General features: G+C 48.9%; 1 protein-coding gene across 3 annotated transcripts in view; it reads right to left on the bottom strand.

Annotated features, from left to right (window-relative positions):
- Positions 1 to 5,514: 5,514 nt before the first annotated feature.
- JDP2 (Jun dimerization protein 2) overlaps positions 5,515 to 18,555 on the bottom strand; it is a 29,427-nt gene continuing 16,386 nt past the window's right edge. For all 3 annotated transcript variants that reach the window (XM_067533002.1, XM_067533018.1, XM_067533010.1), the window contains exons 3-4: positions 9,699 to 9,803; positions 5,515 to 7,173 (exon numbers count right to left, since the gene is read on the bottom strand). In XM_067533002.1, coding sequence (XP_067389103.1) covers positions 6,988 to 7,173; positions 9,699 to 9,803 — 291 coding nt within the window. In that variant the 3' untranslated portion in view covers positions 5,515 to 6,987. The remainder of the gene's footprint in view (positions 7,174 to 9,698; positions 9,804 to 18,555) is intronic.

Below are 18,555 nucleotides of genomic sequence, written 5' to 3' on the forward strand. Positions count from 1 at the left end.
CTGTGCTGCTTAAGCTAGGTTTTAACTCTAGCCAGTGTCAGTTCCCTGTGGTTAGCAGGTAGGATGTGGGGCACCTTTTGGAAGGCTGTCAGTGCCCTGGAGCTGGTTGGCTGGGTGCGCTCTGAGCTGGGACACCTGTTCAATCCGTGCTTTAATATGAGTTGAGCAGGTTGCTGTTAATTTAAAGGCTTTGCAAATCCCCACCGCTAGAGGGCAGCAAAGGCACAAAAAGAGCAGCAACTAACCCAGTGTTTCCCAAACAGTGGCTTGTGACAAGATTGTAGATGGGTCACAAGCCTGGTACAGAGAGGCAGTCCACGGCGGCGGGGGGGGGGTGTGTTGAGGAGGGGGAGGGAAGGTTGGAGAGCAAATCTATCCCACACTCACATGGCAGGGGCTGCTTTTGTCCCATGGGTTCGGGTCCAGCTCCGGGCATTGCAACCTGGTGTGCATGGTCACGGCACCACTCACTCAGATTTGGCCTGACCACCTCCCTGCCCCCCATCCTGACGGGACGGTAGTACAGGGGACCAAACATGAGTGACACTGCAACCGCATCTGGCAGTAGTGATTGCTATCTCAGCTCACTAGAGGAGGGTGCAGGAAGTTTGTAACCATGCTCAGTAGCTGTTTTGAACCTGGTGTGGAAGGCTTAATTGAGGGCAGACATTCCTGCACACGCACTCATACCCCCTTAGTTAGAAGCTGGAAACTCATGGCCAATCGGTACTGAATGCTGTCCCAGGTACAAAACCAGAAGCCCCCTAATGCACCAGTCAGATCCAGTCCAGCCCTGCAGGGGAAGACAGAGCAGTCAGGGGTAACCCAGGCTGATCTGTGGGTTGGATCTCAATGCAGTTTCTTGTAATTGTACAGGTTAGTTGGACATTATTGGTCTCCAGCAGTTATATATTAAGATATCAGTACAGTTCTTAGGTCCAATGAGGAAAATAAGTATTTTTTTTTATATAACAGTGGGTTGTAGTTAAGGGGCTAGGGAAGTTTGCTACTTGCCTAAAAGGCTGCTGCCTTCCTCTTGTTATTCTAACACAAGCTTAGAATAAGTAAGTAAGGCAGTTGTATTTGTATGAACAGGGCCCGCACATGGGCGGGGAGGGGGGCGGAAGGTACATTCTACCAGGGCCTGGATGCCTTGTGGGGCCCGGCCCAAGCTGCAACCTAGGTATGTGTGTGGGAGGGGGCCTGTGTTACAAGTCTGTATTGGGCCTGAAAAAATTATGCTTGGGCCCTGTATGTGACTCTCTCTATAGTTGAGACACATGGCATGGCCCTGCACATTGTCTGTTACAACAGCAGTCAGATTCAGTCCAGCCCTGCAGGGAGAAAATAGAGCTGTCCAGGGTAACTCAGACTGAAGCTGTGGGTTGGATCTTCATGTAGTTTTCCATAATTTTACAGAAGTCAGTGAGATTTAATCTGAGAAACACCATTAAAGAGGAATCACAGACTGGAGGCCAAATGTCTTCAGGAAGTATCCTACATCACTGACCCAGAGACTGTGTGTCAGCCTAACAGCTGCAGTAATGGTCAAGTTTTCTTTCGTTCCTATTTGAAGTTGTGTATGTGCTCAATAGTGTGGATGCTGAAACAACTGGCTATGTAGCACAACTAAATGTTTTATCTACTTGTCAACAAAATAGCCAAGGTGAGCCTACGTGAAAACAGATGATCCTCAATTGTCAGAAGTCCCAATCCCTCTATTTACTTTGTAAAGTATGAAGGGGGGAAGGTTGGGGGGTTAGGTCCTGCATTATAATCTTCATTTAAAGGAAAATAACAAATCTTTAGTTAGTGGCGCATTGTAACTGCTGTGCTGTTTGACTTACCTCCCCTCTACCAGGTTACACCTATTATTATATTATATATTTATATTACATACACCAGGTCTCCGTGGATGGCTAATGAGTCCCCATCTTCCAGCCACACCATGTACTCAGATGCTACAGAAATAAAGACCTTATAGCACCTGTATATCCGGGCAGACCACATGAGCCTCTTACCTCATAGCCACCTCAGGTCTTTTCTGGAGGTTACACGAGCCTGAGGCCTGTTCTGGGGGCTGCTCCTGTCTGCCTTATGTGAGCTGATTTGCCGAGTATTTTGTCCTCTGCAGACCAGGTCTGCCTGTTCTCACTTTTCTACACAGCCCGAACCCTCTTCGTTAGTCTCATTTGGTCATAGCTGAGGCGTAGCCAAGTATGACTGACAAGATGACCTAAGCTGAACTGCAGCCAACTGAGCATTGACTGAAGAGCAGCAAAGGGACCATGTTCTGCGGTGAATTAGATGGAATGGGCTTTACCCAGAATCCCCTGCACAGCCACCCACCTCAGTGAGGAACAGATGGATCAGTGCTGAATAGCCGCTCTGTCTGCAGAGGCATTTATGGGCACCCCACGCTATGGTGTCAGAGCATTGCAACATACAAACAAGCCAGAGTGTGTGTCCTCCCCTTTTGCCTAGTGGCAGCTGCGTGTGGTGTGGCTGGTTTTTAAGATGGGAATGGATGGGTCTTGCATTTCTACCTGAAGTGGTAAGCTCTGTTGCCCTTATTGCCTTCTGTGATAGGGAGTTTCACAGCTGTATGGCTGTCACAGGAAGCTCTACTCACTGCTAGAGCGCTTTCTTCTGGCCACATCTGGGGATTAGCTCTGCCAGGCCAGCACCCCTTCCTGCAGTCGCAGTCTGTCACTCTCAGTCTCTCTCTTAGGACTCAGATGCTCTGCTTTGTGGCTGGGTCATTGTGGTTTTCTCTTTCCAGAGGCATTGTGTGCCTGTCTCTCCAGGCAGGCTTCTCTTTCACTGCCCCTTAACAGTGTCACTTCCCCTGTGACTGGTTGGGAAACCCAGGCCTGCCCTGGACACTGGGTTCTAGCCCAGAGACCCTACAACAAACAGTCAAGGTCTGCAAAATCCTGAGCCTTATTGCTGTAGCCCTAAGCTGCTTCCTCCTATACTTTCTCTCCTCTTGAGAGCAACTACAGCCATCTTCTACTCTTACCTGTTGGGCTTTATACAGGCCCCTCTTCTTCCTGCTCAGCTGAGCCTCATCTCTAATTAGTCCTTGTTCCCTGGCTCCTCCTCCAGGTCCAGCCTAGGCCACTTTAACCTCTTCAGGCCAATTGCCAAAGAAGGTCCATTCCCTGCAGCTATGTCACCTTTGGCATGTTTGCGCTAGAAAACTCAAGGGATGCAATGGGCGGAGTAGGAGAGGGTCACAGCAAGGAAGGTGACCTCTCAGATAACTGGGGTCTTGTACTGGACAGGAATTCAGTGCAGCTTACAGAGCGTCGGGGTTATGTATCATCAGTGTCCCTTGCTGGATGGAAGACAGGCTGCTGCACATTGTAACATCAGGAGCTTCTTCATAGTCTGCCCCTTCAGTCCCACCCATTGTGTGTTGCAATAACTGAAGCTGGAAGTGAGAGCCAGATAGATCACTAGGCCCAGGCCTGGGTCCGACTAGAAGAGGGGCAGCTTCCTGTCCAGTGGAGATAGTACAAGTAGAAGGCATTTCTGGTTTCTGAGGCTGGTTTCTGGTTAATGGACAAGCTAGACCAGGTCTGCTCTGCTACAGCAGACCCTGTGCACAAGGCAATGCCCTGGAGGTTATATGTTGAGAGTGGGAAGGGGAGAGAAAGACACTGCTCAGTCATTTTAATTTTATATTGCATCCTCTCCCACATGCATGCGTAGCTCTTCACTTTGTGAGCCGCTCAGGGGCTGTAAAATACCACACACACTTTGGTGCTAGGTAAGTGATTGAGCTAGCAGCAGTATTTCTGAGAAGCCCCTAACAGAAAGGATGAAGAGAGGGAAGGGCAATCCAGGGAGAACATTTGGGTGAGGAGGTAGTGGGGCTATGGCTAATATACCAGGTACCAAGGGGGATGCAGGGTGCTATAGAGAAATTACATGTATGAACTAGACTGAGCAGCAGCCAGTCACAGGGTGACACTGGCTCTTTAAGAGGGAACAGTGCCTTATCAGCACACCCTGATTTGGCCAATTAAGAGGGTTTTAAAGAGGGCACCTGGGGCTAGAAGAGGGGGGAAAGAGACCCAGTGAGAGACAGTCTGGGTGAATTAGGCCTAAGGGGCAGAAATAGGAGGGCTCTACCAGGGAATTGGAAGACAGGCTGGAAGCAGGAAGTCCCCTGGGAGTGATGGTAAAAACAAGCCTCTGGGAAGGGGGCAGAGGGAACCTGCTGGGACAAACCTGATGGAAGAGAGATATAGTGAGTCAGAGCAGATGGTTTGGTCAGGAGAAGGGCAATGGAGGGAAAACTACTGGGAACTAGAGGAATCCTGCAAGGAGGGAGGAGGTTCTTGGCGGGAAGCTGAAAGCAGGACAAGCAGTAGAGAGAGAGACCTGTTGGGCATAAGCCAGAGAGCTAGAGCCAAAGGCCCTGGTGAGGGTGGAAGGCAGGGGAGCAGCTTACCTAATGATGTATCCACAAGGGAGAGCTGGGCCCAGGGGAACAGTGAGAGGGTCAGAGGGAGTGAGTGAGGGATGCTCCATGGCAAAGATGACCTCCCAGCAGAGATGCTCTGGGGGTTCCTGCTGGGAAGAGCAGGGTTGCACTCCAGCTGCAAGGGCTGGGGTGACTGGCAGAAAGATGGAAGAGAAACAGCAAGGAACCTTGGTGTAGGGGAAAACACGAGAGTATCGTGAGGATGTATTCCCAGCAGAGGGGCTGGTGGTGGCTGCTGCGAAGACTGGGGAGTGAAGGACTACCTGCGCTGGGGATGATACGGACTGTATTGGGACTTTTGTTATGGTTCACTAGCACTATATTTTGTAACAAACTGGCTCATCGGAGGACTGTCGATGAAGCAAGAGAGCCTGGCCTAGAGCCCCAGTGTTACCTGAGGGGAAACTGAGGCAGGTGTGTCTATCATGCTGTGGCCTGCTGCAGGAGGGTGCTCCCCGGCAGAGCTGACATCTTACGCAGCCACATTGAGACAAGGCTTCTCCGCCTTTTAAAGATTGAGTTTACGTCAGCCTTGTTTCCCTCTCCCTATTTCCACTCTCCAGGATGGAGGGCGAATGGGTGGTAGGAGCCAGGGGAGCCCTCAGGGTGCATCTGCACAGAACTCCTAGCAATTCTCTCCTCAGGGATCTGGCATCCAGGCAGCTCCACCCACGTTCGCAATGTGGTGAAGCACTGGTGTAGACCAAGGGCAGATGTTTTTCCCACTGTTATCTGTCCCTGCTCGGAGCAGGGACAGTGTATGGGACCCCATTTCTCAATGGTGTGCCACGGGACACTTGCATTGGAGTCTCTGACCCAAACTTACATGGACACAGTCACTAGCCATGTTGTTATGGTGACTTTTACACCAGTAAGACCTTCTGCCCACTGGAAACGGAGGAGTCGTGGTTTGACCATTTATCCCCTCGCCCTCCACAGCAGCATGTACAGAGGTGAATGCAGGCTGGAGAGGGGCTTGGGCTCATCCTATGGCTGGCAGGGAGAGGCATGGGAGGGACCTGGGAACAGGTTACATCGTCTTCTTCCATGGTGCACATGATGCCTCCCCACTTCACCTCCCCGAAGCTGGTCATCTATGTTGCTGGGCAACTCACAGCACAGGGACAGGAGTGGAGCAAGAAAAGCAATTCCCAGGAGGGCTCAGAATGGGATGGCCTCCCTAACTCACACCTTCTGGCTCTCTGCTAAATTACACGTCACTCTGTCCCCACGTGAACGTGAGCCTGAGTTACACCACCTTACATTTGCCTCCTGCTCAGCCAGAAAGTGAACCCCCTTTGATGTTCTCAGCTTCACCTCTGGGCCTAAATCCTCTATGCCACCATTACTAATGCATACACCCATCATAATGGCTCAGGAACTAGCCCCACTCAGCCAGCCAAAACTGCAGGCAGCACGGGTGGAAAGCTGACAGTTGCTGCTCTGGTGCAAAAGGCTGACTAGCATCTGCGCCCAGCCCAGTGAGCATCAGGACACAATCCAGACAAAGCAAAGGAGGCAGGGGATTAAGTCAAAGTAACATTTACTGAATATTATGAAGGACGTACATGGATGGAGATGGTAGCGGAGCCAATGGGGAGGGCTTCGTGGGCCCCTTTCCCAGCATGCCGAGGGGAAAGGAGCCAGCTGCCACCTAACAAGTAACACAATGAGATAACTGTGGCATATGCATTGATAACAAACAGACCATTATAACATACATTTCTAGGGGCTCACGTCTAGTGATGATATAAATCCATATAGAGACGGCTGTATAAAAACTTTGTAAAAAATATAAAAAAGTGTAAAAATGTGCATTTAAAAGCACGGCCGACAGGGACAGCTGGGCTGTAAACATTCTACTGAGTGTGCTTGTGGGGCGCCTGCGCCACAGTGCCATGGACAGGCCCAGCCATGAGGCAGGGCTTGTGTCAAGTGTTTGCAATGCTTGGTTCCGTATTCCACTCCGGAGTGTGCGCAATGAGCAGTGGCAGGATCCAGAGGGATGGAAATGGGGCAGGCCTGGGGGAGACAGGTAGCACATCTTGGCCTGCCATCCATCTTCCACACATCCTAATTTCTCCTGGGTCAAGCCCCCGCTCCCAGCTAGGTGCATACCAATAGGTGTGGGAAGAGAAGAAGCTTCAACTTCCCCTCCCTGTATCCCAACGTGATCCAGATTCAGGATGCCCTGCAGAGGGCTGCTCGCTTGATCCCTGGGGCTGGTGAGCAGGTTGAAGGGCCATGATGAGGTATTGCAAGGGGCCCTCACCACAGCTGCTAGACCCATCCCAGGTTCAGCCACAGAATGGGATGAATGGCAGGTTCCTGATCTTCTCCTTCCCCTTATTTGGTTGGCCTGTAATCCCCAAGGAAGACCACGGGGTTCTGGCTGGACAAGGCCTTGGTGCACAGTTCTTCATACAGTACATAGATGAGACTTTTGGAGACCACAATTTGTTGTCTCCTCCTTGTCCTGGCCTGTGCCATCTTCACTTTTTCTCTAGTTGTTCTAGCAGTGGGTTGGCTTCACTCTCCGGTGTCTTGATGCTGTCCGTCCGCACAATGCAAGTGGGTCGGTGTCTATTGAGCATCAGAATCAGCTGCTGCCTCTCCTGCTTCAGCTCCTCGATCTGGGCTTTCAGCTCGGCATTCATGAGCTCCAGACGCTCAGACTCCTAGCAGGGCCAGAGACACAGACACAGCTTTAACCTGTTAGCTCTTAGGTGCGGAGAAAGCATAACCTGCTCCACAGCACCCAGGGCCCAGCACTGAGCCTCCCTCTCATGCATGCACAATACACACAGAGAAGTTGTCCTCTGCCAGTCGAAGGCCTGTTCATAAACCACCCCTGCTTGATGGCCGTGCAGCACAAAGAGCAGTATGAAAACTTTCAGTGATAGCCAACTCTTCTGGACAGATTTTATTCCTACTGTTCAGTAGACTCTAGTGCTGGGATCAAATGATACTCTGCTTCCTGGCCATCCCCCAGCACCCAAAGCAAGATGGTTACTAGATGTTTTGTTCTGTCTAGTTCCCAACGATCCAAGCGAAGTGGACTGGGGTTACCAGTAGAATGAAGATTAATCTGCACTGTTAATATGTGCAGGGCGCACACATTTTTATTGGATATATTCCCCTATCTTGGGGGAATGGCTTAAATCTACAACCAACAATGCTTTTGAGATCCTCACCAGGTGTAAATCATGCCGAGTCTTGGTTTGTGCAGTTGAGTTACTTATAAGTCATGTCCCCACCAGTCACTACAGAAAACTGTGGCCTTAGAGACTTTTTGAGGAGACTATTAATTCTCCCTGTCTCATTTTTACATGCCAAGATGGGTGTTTTCTATAAGTAGCAAAGCTTGTATTGCTTTTCTTAAATTTTGATCTAAGATCTGTACTCTTCCGGATTATAGATTGCCCTATCATTGCCTTCAGGATATGGAGGAACAATCTGTGCACATCTTATTTCCATGGTGTAAGACCCTCCAATTGACTATAGCTAGGTTGGGTTTTTCTATTATTCACTTATTGTCAATTTCTTCTAATCAACTACTTAAACAGAGTGACAGATATTCCTCAAAAAGAAGATGTGGCTGTGATTCATGATTCTACATTTGCCCTTTGGTTTTCTACTCTGAAGAGGGCCCATGTTTCTGAACCCTATTTGAAAGAGTTATCAAATCCTCATTTACGTAAGGCATATACTCAGCTAAGATTCCAAACCATGGAAACTGCTGTCCTTAAAGGTAGATAAGGAAAAGATCCTTGACATCTTCACTTTTGCCCATATAAATCTAGAATGTTGGAGATCTACCTCATTATCTTTTGGACTGTAGAATTTTCCAGCTTCTGAGAACACACTGGATTCCACCTCTTTTGTATTTTTTAAAAATAAATTCTTTATCACCACCTCAGAGGACAACATTTTTAGTATTTTCTCAATCTCCGGTAGTAATTAAATCAGTGGCAATTTTTGCCCTTTTAGCATTATGCCAAAGAAGAGTTTTTATTAAGTTGTGATGGACATTTTAATGTATTATATTGATGTTGCTGTTTTAGATTGTGTATGTTTTTCTTTTTGTGTTCGCAAAAGACATATGTTGTATGCGACCTAATAAAACTGAATTGAATACTACAGAAAAGATGTCGCACTAGAAGTATTTTTCTACCCTGAAGTAAAGAAGAGACAGTGACTAGAGGAGACCCAGCTTCTCAAGGAGAAGAGAAGCAACAAGGATTTCTGATCTTTTTATGGTTGAGACTTTACTGGCTTGTCTTACTATCCAGAGACTTTGCTTTAATAATATCCTTGTGTTCCATGTAAGTGCCCCTCACTGCACGCGACTGGTATGTGTGTGGGATATGTCCCGGCTGAGGGTGTGGGAGTGAAATGGAGTTTGTGATCTCTGGAGTGGCACCAGGCACTGTAGGAGGAAGAGTACACACATATGTACTGTGTGTACCGTATTGGGACTCACTCTGGGTGAGTTTCATGCACCTTTAGTGGACAGACCAGGGATCCCCAGGCTTTGTAGGAAGTGGCCAGACCCTGGCCATTCCACTACTGCATGTCAGGGGCTGACAGGTCTCTAGAGCTGTCCTAGTGCTCAGCCTGTATCTTCTGGGCACCTGTTTGTGTTGCACATGCTTGGGCCTTTGGCCCCTTGTTTTTTGGGCAGGCCCTGGTTATTTGGGTGAGACGTGCATGCTGTGTGCAGGGCTGCACGCTATGGCAGGACACGAATTCTGCTCACACACCAGAGGTGATGCCTTCCTGACCCAGTGCACCCCTTGCTGCAGGAGCGGGTCATGATCAGCTTACCCTGCAGGACCAGCAGGGGAAAAATGGGAGAGTGGCCCTATGTCCTCCCATGACACTGCCAGATCAGAGACTGTATCTGCCAGGCATGAGGCCGCAGGGTCTGTGGGCAGCTGCTGGGCTCCCAGATGCATGAAGAGGAGGTGACTGGAGGGGGGAATGCTTTGAGCCTAGCAATGGGGGGAGAAGGGAGATTCAGCAGTATGAGCGCCCCTTGCTGGTCAATTACTGAAGAGCCTTTAATAGCTTTGGGAGTGGGTGTACATTCATTCCATCTTTGCCTCTCCAGGTGGGAGGACAGGTGCATGCTGCAGTGCAGCAGAGCTGGAGAGGGGGAGGCTGTAGCCTGCCTGATGGGGAAGGGGCATGAGGCACTCACCCGCTGCAGGAACTCCGTCCTCTCCTTCTTCTTGTTGCGACATCGAGCAGCGGCTACTTTGTTTTTCTCACGGCGCCTTTTCCGCCTCTCCTCTTCCTCATCCAGCTGGAACAGGCCCCAGGTTAGAACAGCCAGACAAATAACTGAGGAGTGATGCAGCTGGTAATAGACCCCCTACTAGGTCTCACTGGCAGCAGTGTAAGCAGGAGCTGTGCAAGCTGCCTTCCTCCCCTCACCCCCTCATCCTCAGCTCTGCTGCTGCGCTTCAGTTCTGATCTGCAGCATCCCTGCCTATTTTGTTCTGGCCTCCCCTTCCCCTCCTCCCACTCTGCTACCAGTGCACCTCAGTCCTGCCCTGCAGCTCTACCTGCTAGGCAAGTTCTGGGCTCTTTGGAGCCAAGAGCGCTGATCACTCCACCCTGTGACAAATTACTCCGTCCCTGTAACGTGGACTCTAGAGTGAAGCGCACTAATTTCACTAAGGAACTATGCACTCCATGTAAGAAACCCGCTTTGCACGGGTGAAGGGTCGTGCGCAACAGCACATTCCTCTACCCCCTAACAGGGATGTGTGGGAGTATAAGCAGAGAGCCTGTAAAGATACTTGTAGGTGTCTCATGTGCCAGGAGCAACGCTGACCCTCCCATGGCTGAGAACAAGAACAGCCCCCCAGAGAGGGGCCTCTCCTCATGCTGCCAAGTTCCCCTGCTGCACTCAGCCCAGCAGCACTGCAGAGCTGAGGTCTGAGGATTAGTCCAGTGCAGCCCTTGGGCAGTGTTATGGCCTGGTGTGTATGTGGGGGCCGAGGGGAGAGCACTACACCTGTTTGCAATGGGAGAGACTCTTACTTTCTGCCCTAGCTGAGGTTAACTAACTCTAGGATGATACTGTAACAGGCAGATACAGTGGTGCAAGGAAAATTTTTTCTTTAATGGCTGTTCAAAGCACATGGGTGACTCGATCTGATCAGAGCGCGTCTAAGCAGGGATCTCAGTGCAAGAGACAGATGAAGACCAAGGGCCAGTTCAGTGTACAGCTGTAGATGTGTAACGTCTACACTGACAGCTAGTAAGGGCTAGGGGCAGGGTTAGGCGGTGCTGTCATTCCGGGAGCATCAAACAAGTATCTGGGGCCATGAAAGCCAGGAAGGCCTGAGTGGTTCCATTCATTGCCTGCTCATGCAACATGTTCAGCACTCTGAGCTGAGAGTGCGCAGGCCTGTTTCCTTGGAGCTTAGTGAGTAATGAAAGGCCCTACTGCTGTGTGTGGCGAACGGAGGGGGTGCAGCAAGGTACCCAGATCCCACTGTAGCATGGGGCAAAGACAGAAGTTTCTGCATTTTACTTCATGACTGGCCAAAAACCCCACGTTTTAAAAGTATCAGGGGCATTACTTCAAAAACCTAGGGCAGTAACCCATCAGAAGACCCTAACTCTCATTGAAATCACTGGAGGTAGGTGCCTAAATACCTTTGGAGGAAGTGAGCCTTTTACCCTTCAGCAAACATTGTTATTTACTCAAAAGATACCAGTGTTACAAAGCCTGGAAATTCAACATTCAGGTTACATTTAAAAAACAAACACCAAGGAATCTGGAACTGCAAGAGAAAGTCACCCAAACAGCCTTAACTCTGTCCTTGGGTCCATGCCTACAGCACAGTGAAAATCAGGAGCCACCCTTAAGATCTGTCCGCACTCCAGCTGGAGGTGCGATTGCAGCACAGGTAAACCTATGCAAGCGCTGTGTTAATCTGCCTAGCTTGGGTACCAATAGCAGTGACAGCCACAGCACCATGGGCTAGTTGCCCAAGTAAGTACCCAGGCTCCTTAATAGGCTTGGACAGCACAAGCTGCCATGACTTTACTGCTACTGGTACCTGAGTTAGGTAAATCAAAACTAGCTCAAGTGTGTCTACGTGTGCTGCAATAAAACCTGTGACTGCAGAGTAGACATACCCTTAGCCACAAATGCTCCCCTCCTCCATCACAGCAGGGACGCTGAAAAGTTCACACACTAAACTGCCTCCTACTTATTGTGTGACTTGATCATGCACTGCTGTTTAAATGCTGCAGCAGCACCTCTTGTCATCACTCCAGCAGACTACTCCTGCCTTCTCTGTGGCCACCTGCAGTCACTGCCAAAATGGACCATGCTCGGGTCAATCATTTGGAACAATTCCTTCCAAGTACAAAGTGTCTTAAATGTTGTTGTTCTATGAGGCTCAGCAATGACCTGTAGCTACTGTATCTAGGGCTAAAAACCTCTTATGGGCTAGAGGGAAAGTTTGGTAGTTTATCCACCAGTGGTGCGATGTTGGGTTAACCAACTGAGTACCACAGACATGTCTATGAAACCAAACTCGTGCTCCAGGGCTTCCTGTCTCCTAGGCAAACTATGCAAGCTGCCAACTTGTAAAGTCCAAACTCCCTTAATCAAAATGCCTCCATGTGACACAGAAGTGAGAAGAGGGCAAAGGTCACAGGGATGGGGCATAGTTAAGGTGACTGGGTGACATTCATTGGACATCTCTAATGTTTGAATTTTAAGGGTAACCAAGATATTGACGTCCCAGACTTCAACATTTGAGAAAGTTACAGGGTTCACCTCAAGTTTTTTTCCCCCTTAAGTAACTGAGATATTTACATTCCTAGTTCCAGTTTAGGGAAGTATTTTGTCTGGGAATAAAATATTAAACAAGGCCAGTTTCAAGAAGAGCATTTTCCATTAATATACCCACAGAGGGCCCAACTGTTCCCTGCTGGGCATGTCATTTGCTCCTGTGCAAAGGGGGCATCAAATCAGACTGAGAATGTTTTACACTTGCTTTGCAAAAGTGCAAGTGATAGTGTAAAGTGCCAGGCGGGGGGGCAACAAACCCAGAAATAGATTTACATTCCTCAGTACATTTAATTGTAAATAAGGTTGCCAACTCTTTCTATACACAGTTGAGTTCCTGTGTTTCTAACATTTGCAGGGAAGTGAATGGATAGAAGCTTTGACCCCTCACTTTGCCAACAGTTCAAGCAGCCCAGAGATAATTTCTTTTAGCTTCTTGAAAGAGTATGAATTTCAGAGTTAAGGGCACAAGCTACTCTAACAAATCTGTGCAGAACTAAGCAGCGTTTCGGAGGTCAGTGTAATCACCATTCCAATCTCATTAGCATAGCTTCCTCCCCCAGCTACTGATTTGTCTTAGTTATTCTTTGAGGTGAGAGGCCAGAGGAGCTATTAAAAGCAGCCTGCTGAGTGCAAGAAAAGAGCACAGAGAAGAGGGGACATGTGTTCTCAGCTCTCCACTCATCACAGCCCACTCGCTTTTTAACATGGAAAACATTCCTCCCTGTTTGCTGCAGAGCAGGTGGTTGGTTGTGGCAGCAATCACATGGGTGGGACAACACTTGCTGTCCATGATTCTCAGCTGATTGACACATTTCTGTGGTCTGCTCCATCCAGTCCAGGCACAGAAAAGGGAGTGAACAATGCCTCCTCTGTCCTCATCTCACTGATCAGTCAAAGAGAAACTACCCCGTCCCTCCTACCACTCCAGAGAACACAGTACAGAGAAGGGTCACTTCCCCTAGGCAGGCTACAGAAGCTCTGGGCATGGGGTGTAGCAAGGGCAGCAGGAGAATAGGAGTCGGGACTCCTGGGGTCTAGTGGTGATTTTTTCACAGTCACTTTTCCTTTTTCTGCCTGATACTGGCCCATTTAAGAGGGGTGGGAAATGCACCTGGGACTGGTCAGCTGACTCAAATTGGGCTTAAAACAAGGCACCTGGGCCCCAGAAGGGAGAGAGGTTTGAGCATGCTGACAGAGAAGGGCAGGTGGGGTGTCTGAGGAGGAAAGGGCAATCCGGAGAGCAGCAATAGGAGAGGAGAGGAGAGGAGAGGAGAGGAGAGCTGAGCTGAGCTGGTACAGAGAGCTGTTGGCAAGAGCCAGAGGTTGATGGTGAGGACTGGCCAGAGCTGGGGAACCCCTGCTGAGTTAGAGAAGAGTTCACGTGGAGGCCCCTCTGAAGAAACGGAAGAACCACCCTGGTTAGGAGATGCTGAGCCCAAAACAAGGGGGTGGGGGCTGAGCCCAGAGCAGGGTAGCTATATGAAATGCTGCAGGGAGCTCTGGCACCTCACTTGGGACTCTGGGGGAAGGCTTGTGGGGGAGATGTGGGTCTTGGGACTCTCCGGTAGGAGGCCGGGAGAGGGGAGCCCTTGAACAGGGGCCACAGGAGCTGGGACAGAGCAGTTAATGACTTGCAGGTGAGTGACATGGGAATGGGACTGCAGAGTTGCTGTGAGTAACTTTGTTTTACTTTAGGGATTTGAGAGGAACTGTTCTTACTATGAGGGATCTGCAGACTGTGGCATTTTACCTAAAGAAAAGCATTTCAATTTGCTGCTGAGAGAGAGACTATTCCTTTGCACAGGTGGATTCCAAGGGGACACTGAGGCAGGCACATTCATTGTGCCACAGCCTGACACAGGAGGGTGTCCCATGTTTCTCCAGTAATAAAATGGAGAACCTCAACCTAGACCTCCCTGCTGGGAGTTGAGAATTAATTCAGGTTTCTAAAGCTCAGTGAGATCCATACAGATCTAGAGGGGGTATTTGATTATCATACAAGAAAGATTTTAAGTAGCTAAAGGGTTAAACCAGACACCCTGGTGGGGAAGGGATTCCCTGTGGGGAGAGGGCCTGAGGGGTTTTATTTCATACCTGGGGTCCTCTCGTTTTCACCAGTTCAGGGGGAGGCTGGAGTTGCCTTCTTCATCAGTGCAGAGCAGACTACGACCAACATGAGTTTCACCACGGCTAGTAGCCTCATGAGAAGGACTTTGGCTGGGGAGCTCCCTACTCTGGTTTGGAGGGGAAGATTTCCAGAGTCCAGCAGTAACTGTTTCTATCCCATCCACCTCACAGAGAAGTGCCTGCCCATTTCCATGCTGAGCTTTCCTTTCTGCTACGAAGTACAGACCCACACCCCACGTCGAACTGCTTCTTTCAGTCAGGTTTGGAAGCAGCCTACTCCCCCAGTGCCAGGGGAGACCCTGCCCTTCCAGCCAGGCATGCTGATATCTGCAGTGTCCGAACTGCACCGTCAGGAGAGATGAAGGCCACTGTGGGCTGCATTGTAACTCCGGTGTGGGCTGCTCTTTGGCCACTCCTGGGATAAGCTCTTTTGGCTTTGGCTTACCCAGGCTGCAGCTGCAAAACCTCTGCTTTGAACAGCTTCATTTACTATCCTCAGTGTGTTGCCTTTAAGACTAGTGCAGCTGAGGCACGTTACAGCAGGGCATCTGGGTTCTGGTATTTACCAGAACCTGCCATTCGGATTTCCCCTTTTTCATTGCAGCTCTAAGGAAACTCAGCAGATGGCGTGCATCGCCTCTTCTCCCCCCCACCACTGAGAGGGTGAACAAGACATGCACACAGGTTCCAAAAGCTGGCTAGGGGGCTCTCTGCTGTCGAGTGAGTCATGGACGTGAATGGAGTCTCAGCACCCTTCTGGGTTAGGAAGAGTAGTACAGCATGATCCCCATGTACAGATGAGAAAGCAGAGGCACAAAGAGGATAAGAGAGGTGCCTAAGGCCATGGAGGGAGCCAGTGGTAGCAGGAGCAGTCTAAGGATGGGAAACTGTGGAGTTACTTCTCCAACTGGCTGATGGCACTGGGAGCAGCTGGGGGAAGGGGCAGCAGAAGCCCAGGGGCAGGCAGTTCCCCTTCACACCAAGTATAAGTTGCATTCCATGTCTGCCAGCAGGGAGACCCTGGCTAGGACTTACTCTGATCTCCAACTGCAGCAGATTCCAAGGTCAGGGTCCTCCATTGAGAACACCTGGTGAGATCTCCCCTGGGGACCATCAGCTAAAGCTGACATGTCAGGGCACAGGGAGACACGACAGCTGGTGACAAGGCATGAAAAAGAAGGGCCAGGACCTTGATTTTCAGTGGCAGTACATGTAAGAATGCTGGGGGGGGGAGCAGCTCATCATGATCTGCCCTGCCTCTAAGAAGGGGCGCTGCAGCCTCATCCTGCTAACCATGGGACAAGTTACATTTTGTGCATGTGTTGGGTCCATGCTGGAGCTCACTGCTGCTCAGCTGATAAGAGGAAATAAAATCCCCTGGCACCTCTCACAAGAGTTAGCCAGAGCATGATGGACAAACTTCAACTAATTGCAATCTGCCTCTCTAAAAGCCTCCTGCAATTTCAGTGAGATCTGAGAGGCTCCTGACTTCCTGGCCTAACCTGCTGCACAATATTGCTGTGTGGCTGTTAAAGAGCTGCTGCGTTACACTGCTGCACAGGGGATCTATGCTGCGAGGGTGAGTGAATTGGTCCCTCTATAGCGTGTACAATCGTTTGGAATCCTTTAGCATGAGAAGCTCTCTGAGAGCCATTGGCCGGACTCCTGATTTTCATGAACAGTGACCTTTATTTGGGAGGGAGAGGAAGGAAGAGAAAATGCCTTTCTGGTGTGTATAGCTAAATACTGCTTGTGTGGTACTCATGCCAAGGGGACCAGAGAGCACATCCCAGCCACCACCACAAAGCTAGGGAGAAGTCCACGTTCACCTGCTAACCATCTCAGAGGCATTTGGGGGTGACAAGCTGGGCATTCAGAACCTCTATGCTATATAATAGGGGAGATGGACTTTTTTGGCATAGTTTGTTTAATCCCACTGGCCTGCCCTACAGTGTTGCTGCTCCTCCTTCCCTACATACTGATACCACCAGCCAATCACAGTGCAGGTGTGCCTGAAACCAACGGTACAAATATTCCTTGAAAAGGAAGTGGGAGCAAATTCTGATCCGCACCCACAGGCAGGGGCCCTGTTCTGGTTCTTGCTCATTTCCCCCTTCCCTCTTCCATAGGAAGCCCTGCCCTCCCTCAGCCAGGTGCTTTCCCCTATCTCTTACCCACACAATGCATGAGCAGGTGCCACCAGGAGAGGAGATCGTGGCAGACTCCCCTGCACTCTGCTGTACAGGCACTGAGTCCCTGAGTGCCAGGCTGCAACACCATTGGGCCTGGCCACCCTCCATCTGGATAGAGGGATGTCCCAGCCAAACTTCAGTGTCCTTGCAACCCAGTGCACCAGGCTGCAGCACCATTTACTCAGAATTGGCCCAGCTACCCCTGGATCAAATGTCAGTGGCATTGCAAACATGCAGCTGCAGTAATGCTTTGGCAGCACCCATTCTGATTTAGTACAGGACCACTGCTTAAAAATGGTTGGTCCCAGCTCCCCTCTGCCCCCTCCCCCTGGCTCTGCAGCCTATGAAACTTCAAGCAAATGCAAAAACCTTGGGGGAGCATTTCCATACAGTAGCAACTGAACATGGCAAGGGGGTTGTTACTGGACCTGCTGGTGCTTCTAACAGAGGTCAACATTTTCATTGATTTTCAGGTTTCCAGCTTGACCTACCTTGGGCCTGATTTTCACAGTGGCTGAGCACTTGGGAGCTCCAATTTGAAGTCATCAGGAGCTGCAAGTGCTCAGAACCAGTGAAAAATCAGCTCTCAGGTTTGTCGAGTAGGGCAACCATGATCAGTAGCCATATATGGAAAACTTGGTGCAAGTGACTTCAACTGCTCACAGTGTAATTTCAACTTGGCAATATCATACAAGATAAAAAAAGTTATATATAACACATGGAAGGAAGGGGAAGTTGATAGTAATGAATGTAAATCAGAAGCTAGGAATTATAGAAAATTGATAAGGGAAGCAAAGGGACCCAAGGAGAAATCTATGGGCAGCAGAGTTAAGGGCAATAAGGAGTTTTTAAAGTATATTAGGAACAAACAAATTTAACAATGGGATTGGTCCATTACTAGATGGAAATAGTAGAATTATCAATAATGCATAAGAGGCAGAAGAGCTCAATAAATATTTTGTTCTGTACTTGAGAAATAAACAGATGATGTAGTCATAGCATATGATAACACTCTCTTTCTATTCCACTACTATCTCAGGAGACTGTTCAACAGCTTCTACTAAAGTTAGACATTTTTAAATCAGCAGGTCCAGATAAACATGCATCCAAGAGTTTTAAAAGAACTGGACAAAGTTTGCTGGACCATTACTGTTAATTATCAATAAATCTTGGAAGCTGATGTTGTGCCAATATTTAAAAAGGGTAAACAAGATGACCCAGGTAATTACAGGCCTGTCAGTCTGATACCGATCCTGGGCAAGATGACAGAGTGGCAGATATAGGACTTGATTAATAAAGAATTAAAGGAGGTTAACATAATTAATGACAATCAACACAAGTTCATGGAAGATAATTCCTGTCAAACTAACTTGATTTTTTTTAATAAGATTACAAGTTTGGCTGATAGAGGTAATAGTGTTGATGTAACATATTTAGACTTCTGTAAGGCATTTCACTTGGTACCACAAGACACATCAATTAAAAATGAGAGACATACAATTAATATAGCACACATTAAATGGATGAAAATCTAGCTAACAGATAGGTTTCAAAATGTAATTGTAAACAGGGAACTATCATAGAATGGGCGTGTTTCCAGTAGAGTGCTGCAGGGATTGGTTATTGACCCTACATTATTTAACATTTTCATTAATGACCTGGAAGTAAACATAAAATAGTCACTGGTAAAATTTACAAATGATACAAAAATTGGGGAACTGGCAAATAATGAAAAGGACAGGTCACTGATATGGAGCTATCTGGATTGTTTGGTAAGCTGGGCTCAAGCAAACAATATACATTTTAATATAGCTAAATGGAAATGTGTATATCTAGGAACAAAGAATGTAGGCTGTACTTACTCGGGGGGCTATATCCTGGGAAGCAGAGATTCTGAAAAAGATTTGGGGGTCATGGTG

The sequence above is a fragment of the Emydura macquarii genome, unplaced genomic scaffold (assembly GCF_026122565.2).
Source record: "Emydura macquarii macquarii isolate MOO-44397 ecotype Brisbane River unplaced genomic scaffold, CSIRO-AGI_Emac_v2 contig_374, whole genome shotgun sequence".
Classification (NCBI taxonomy): Eukaryota; Metazoa; Chordata; order Testudines; family Chelidae; genus Emydura; species Emydura macquarii.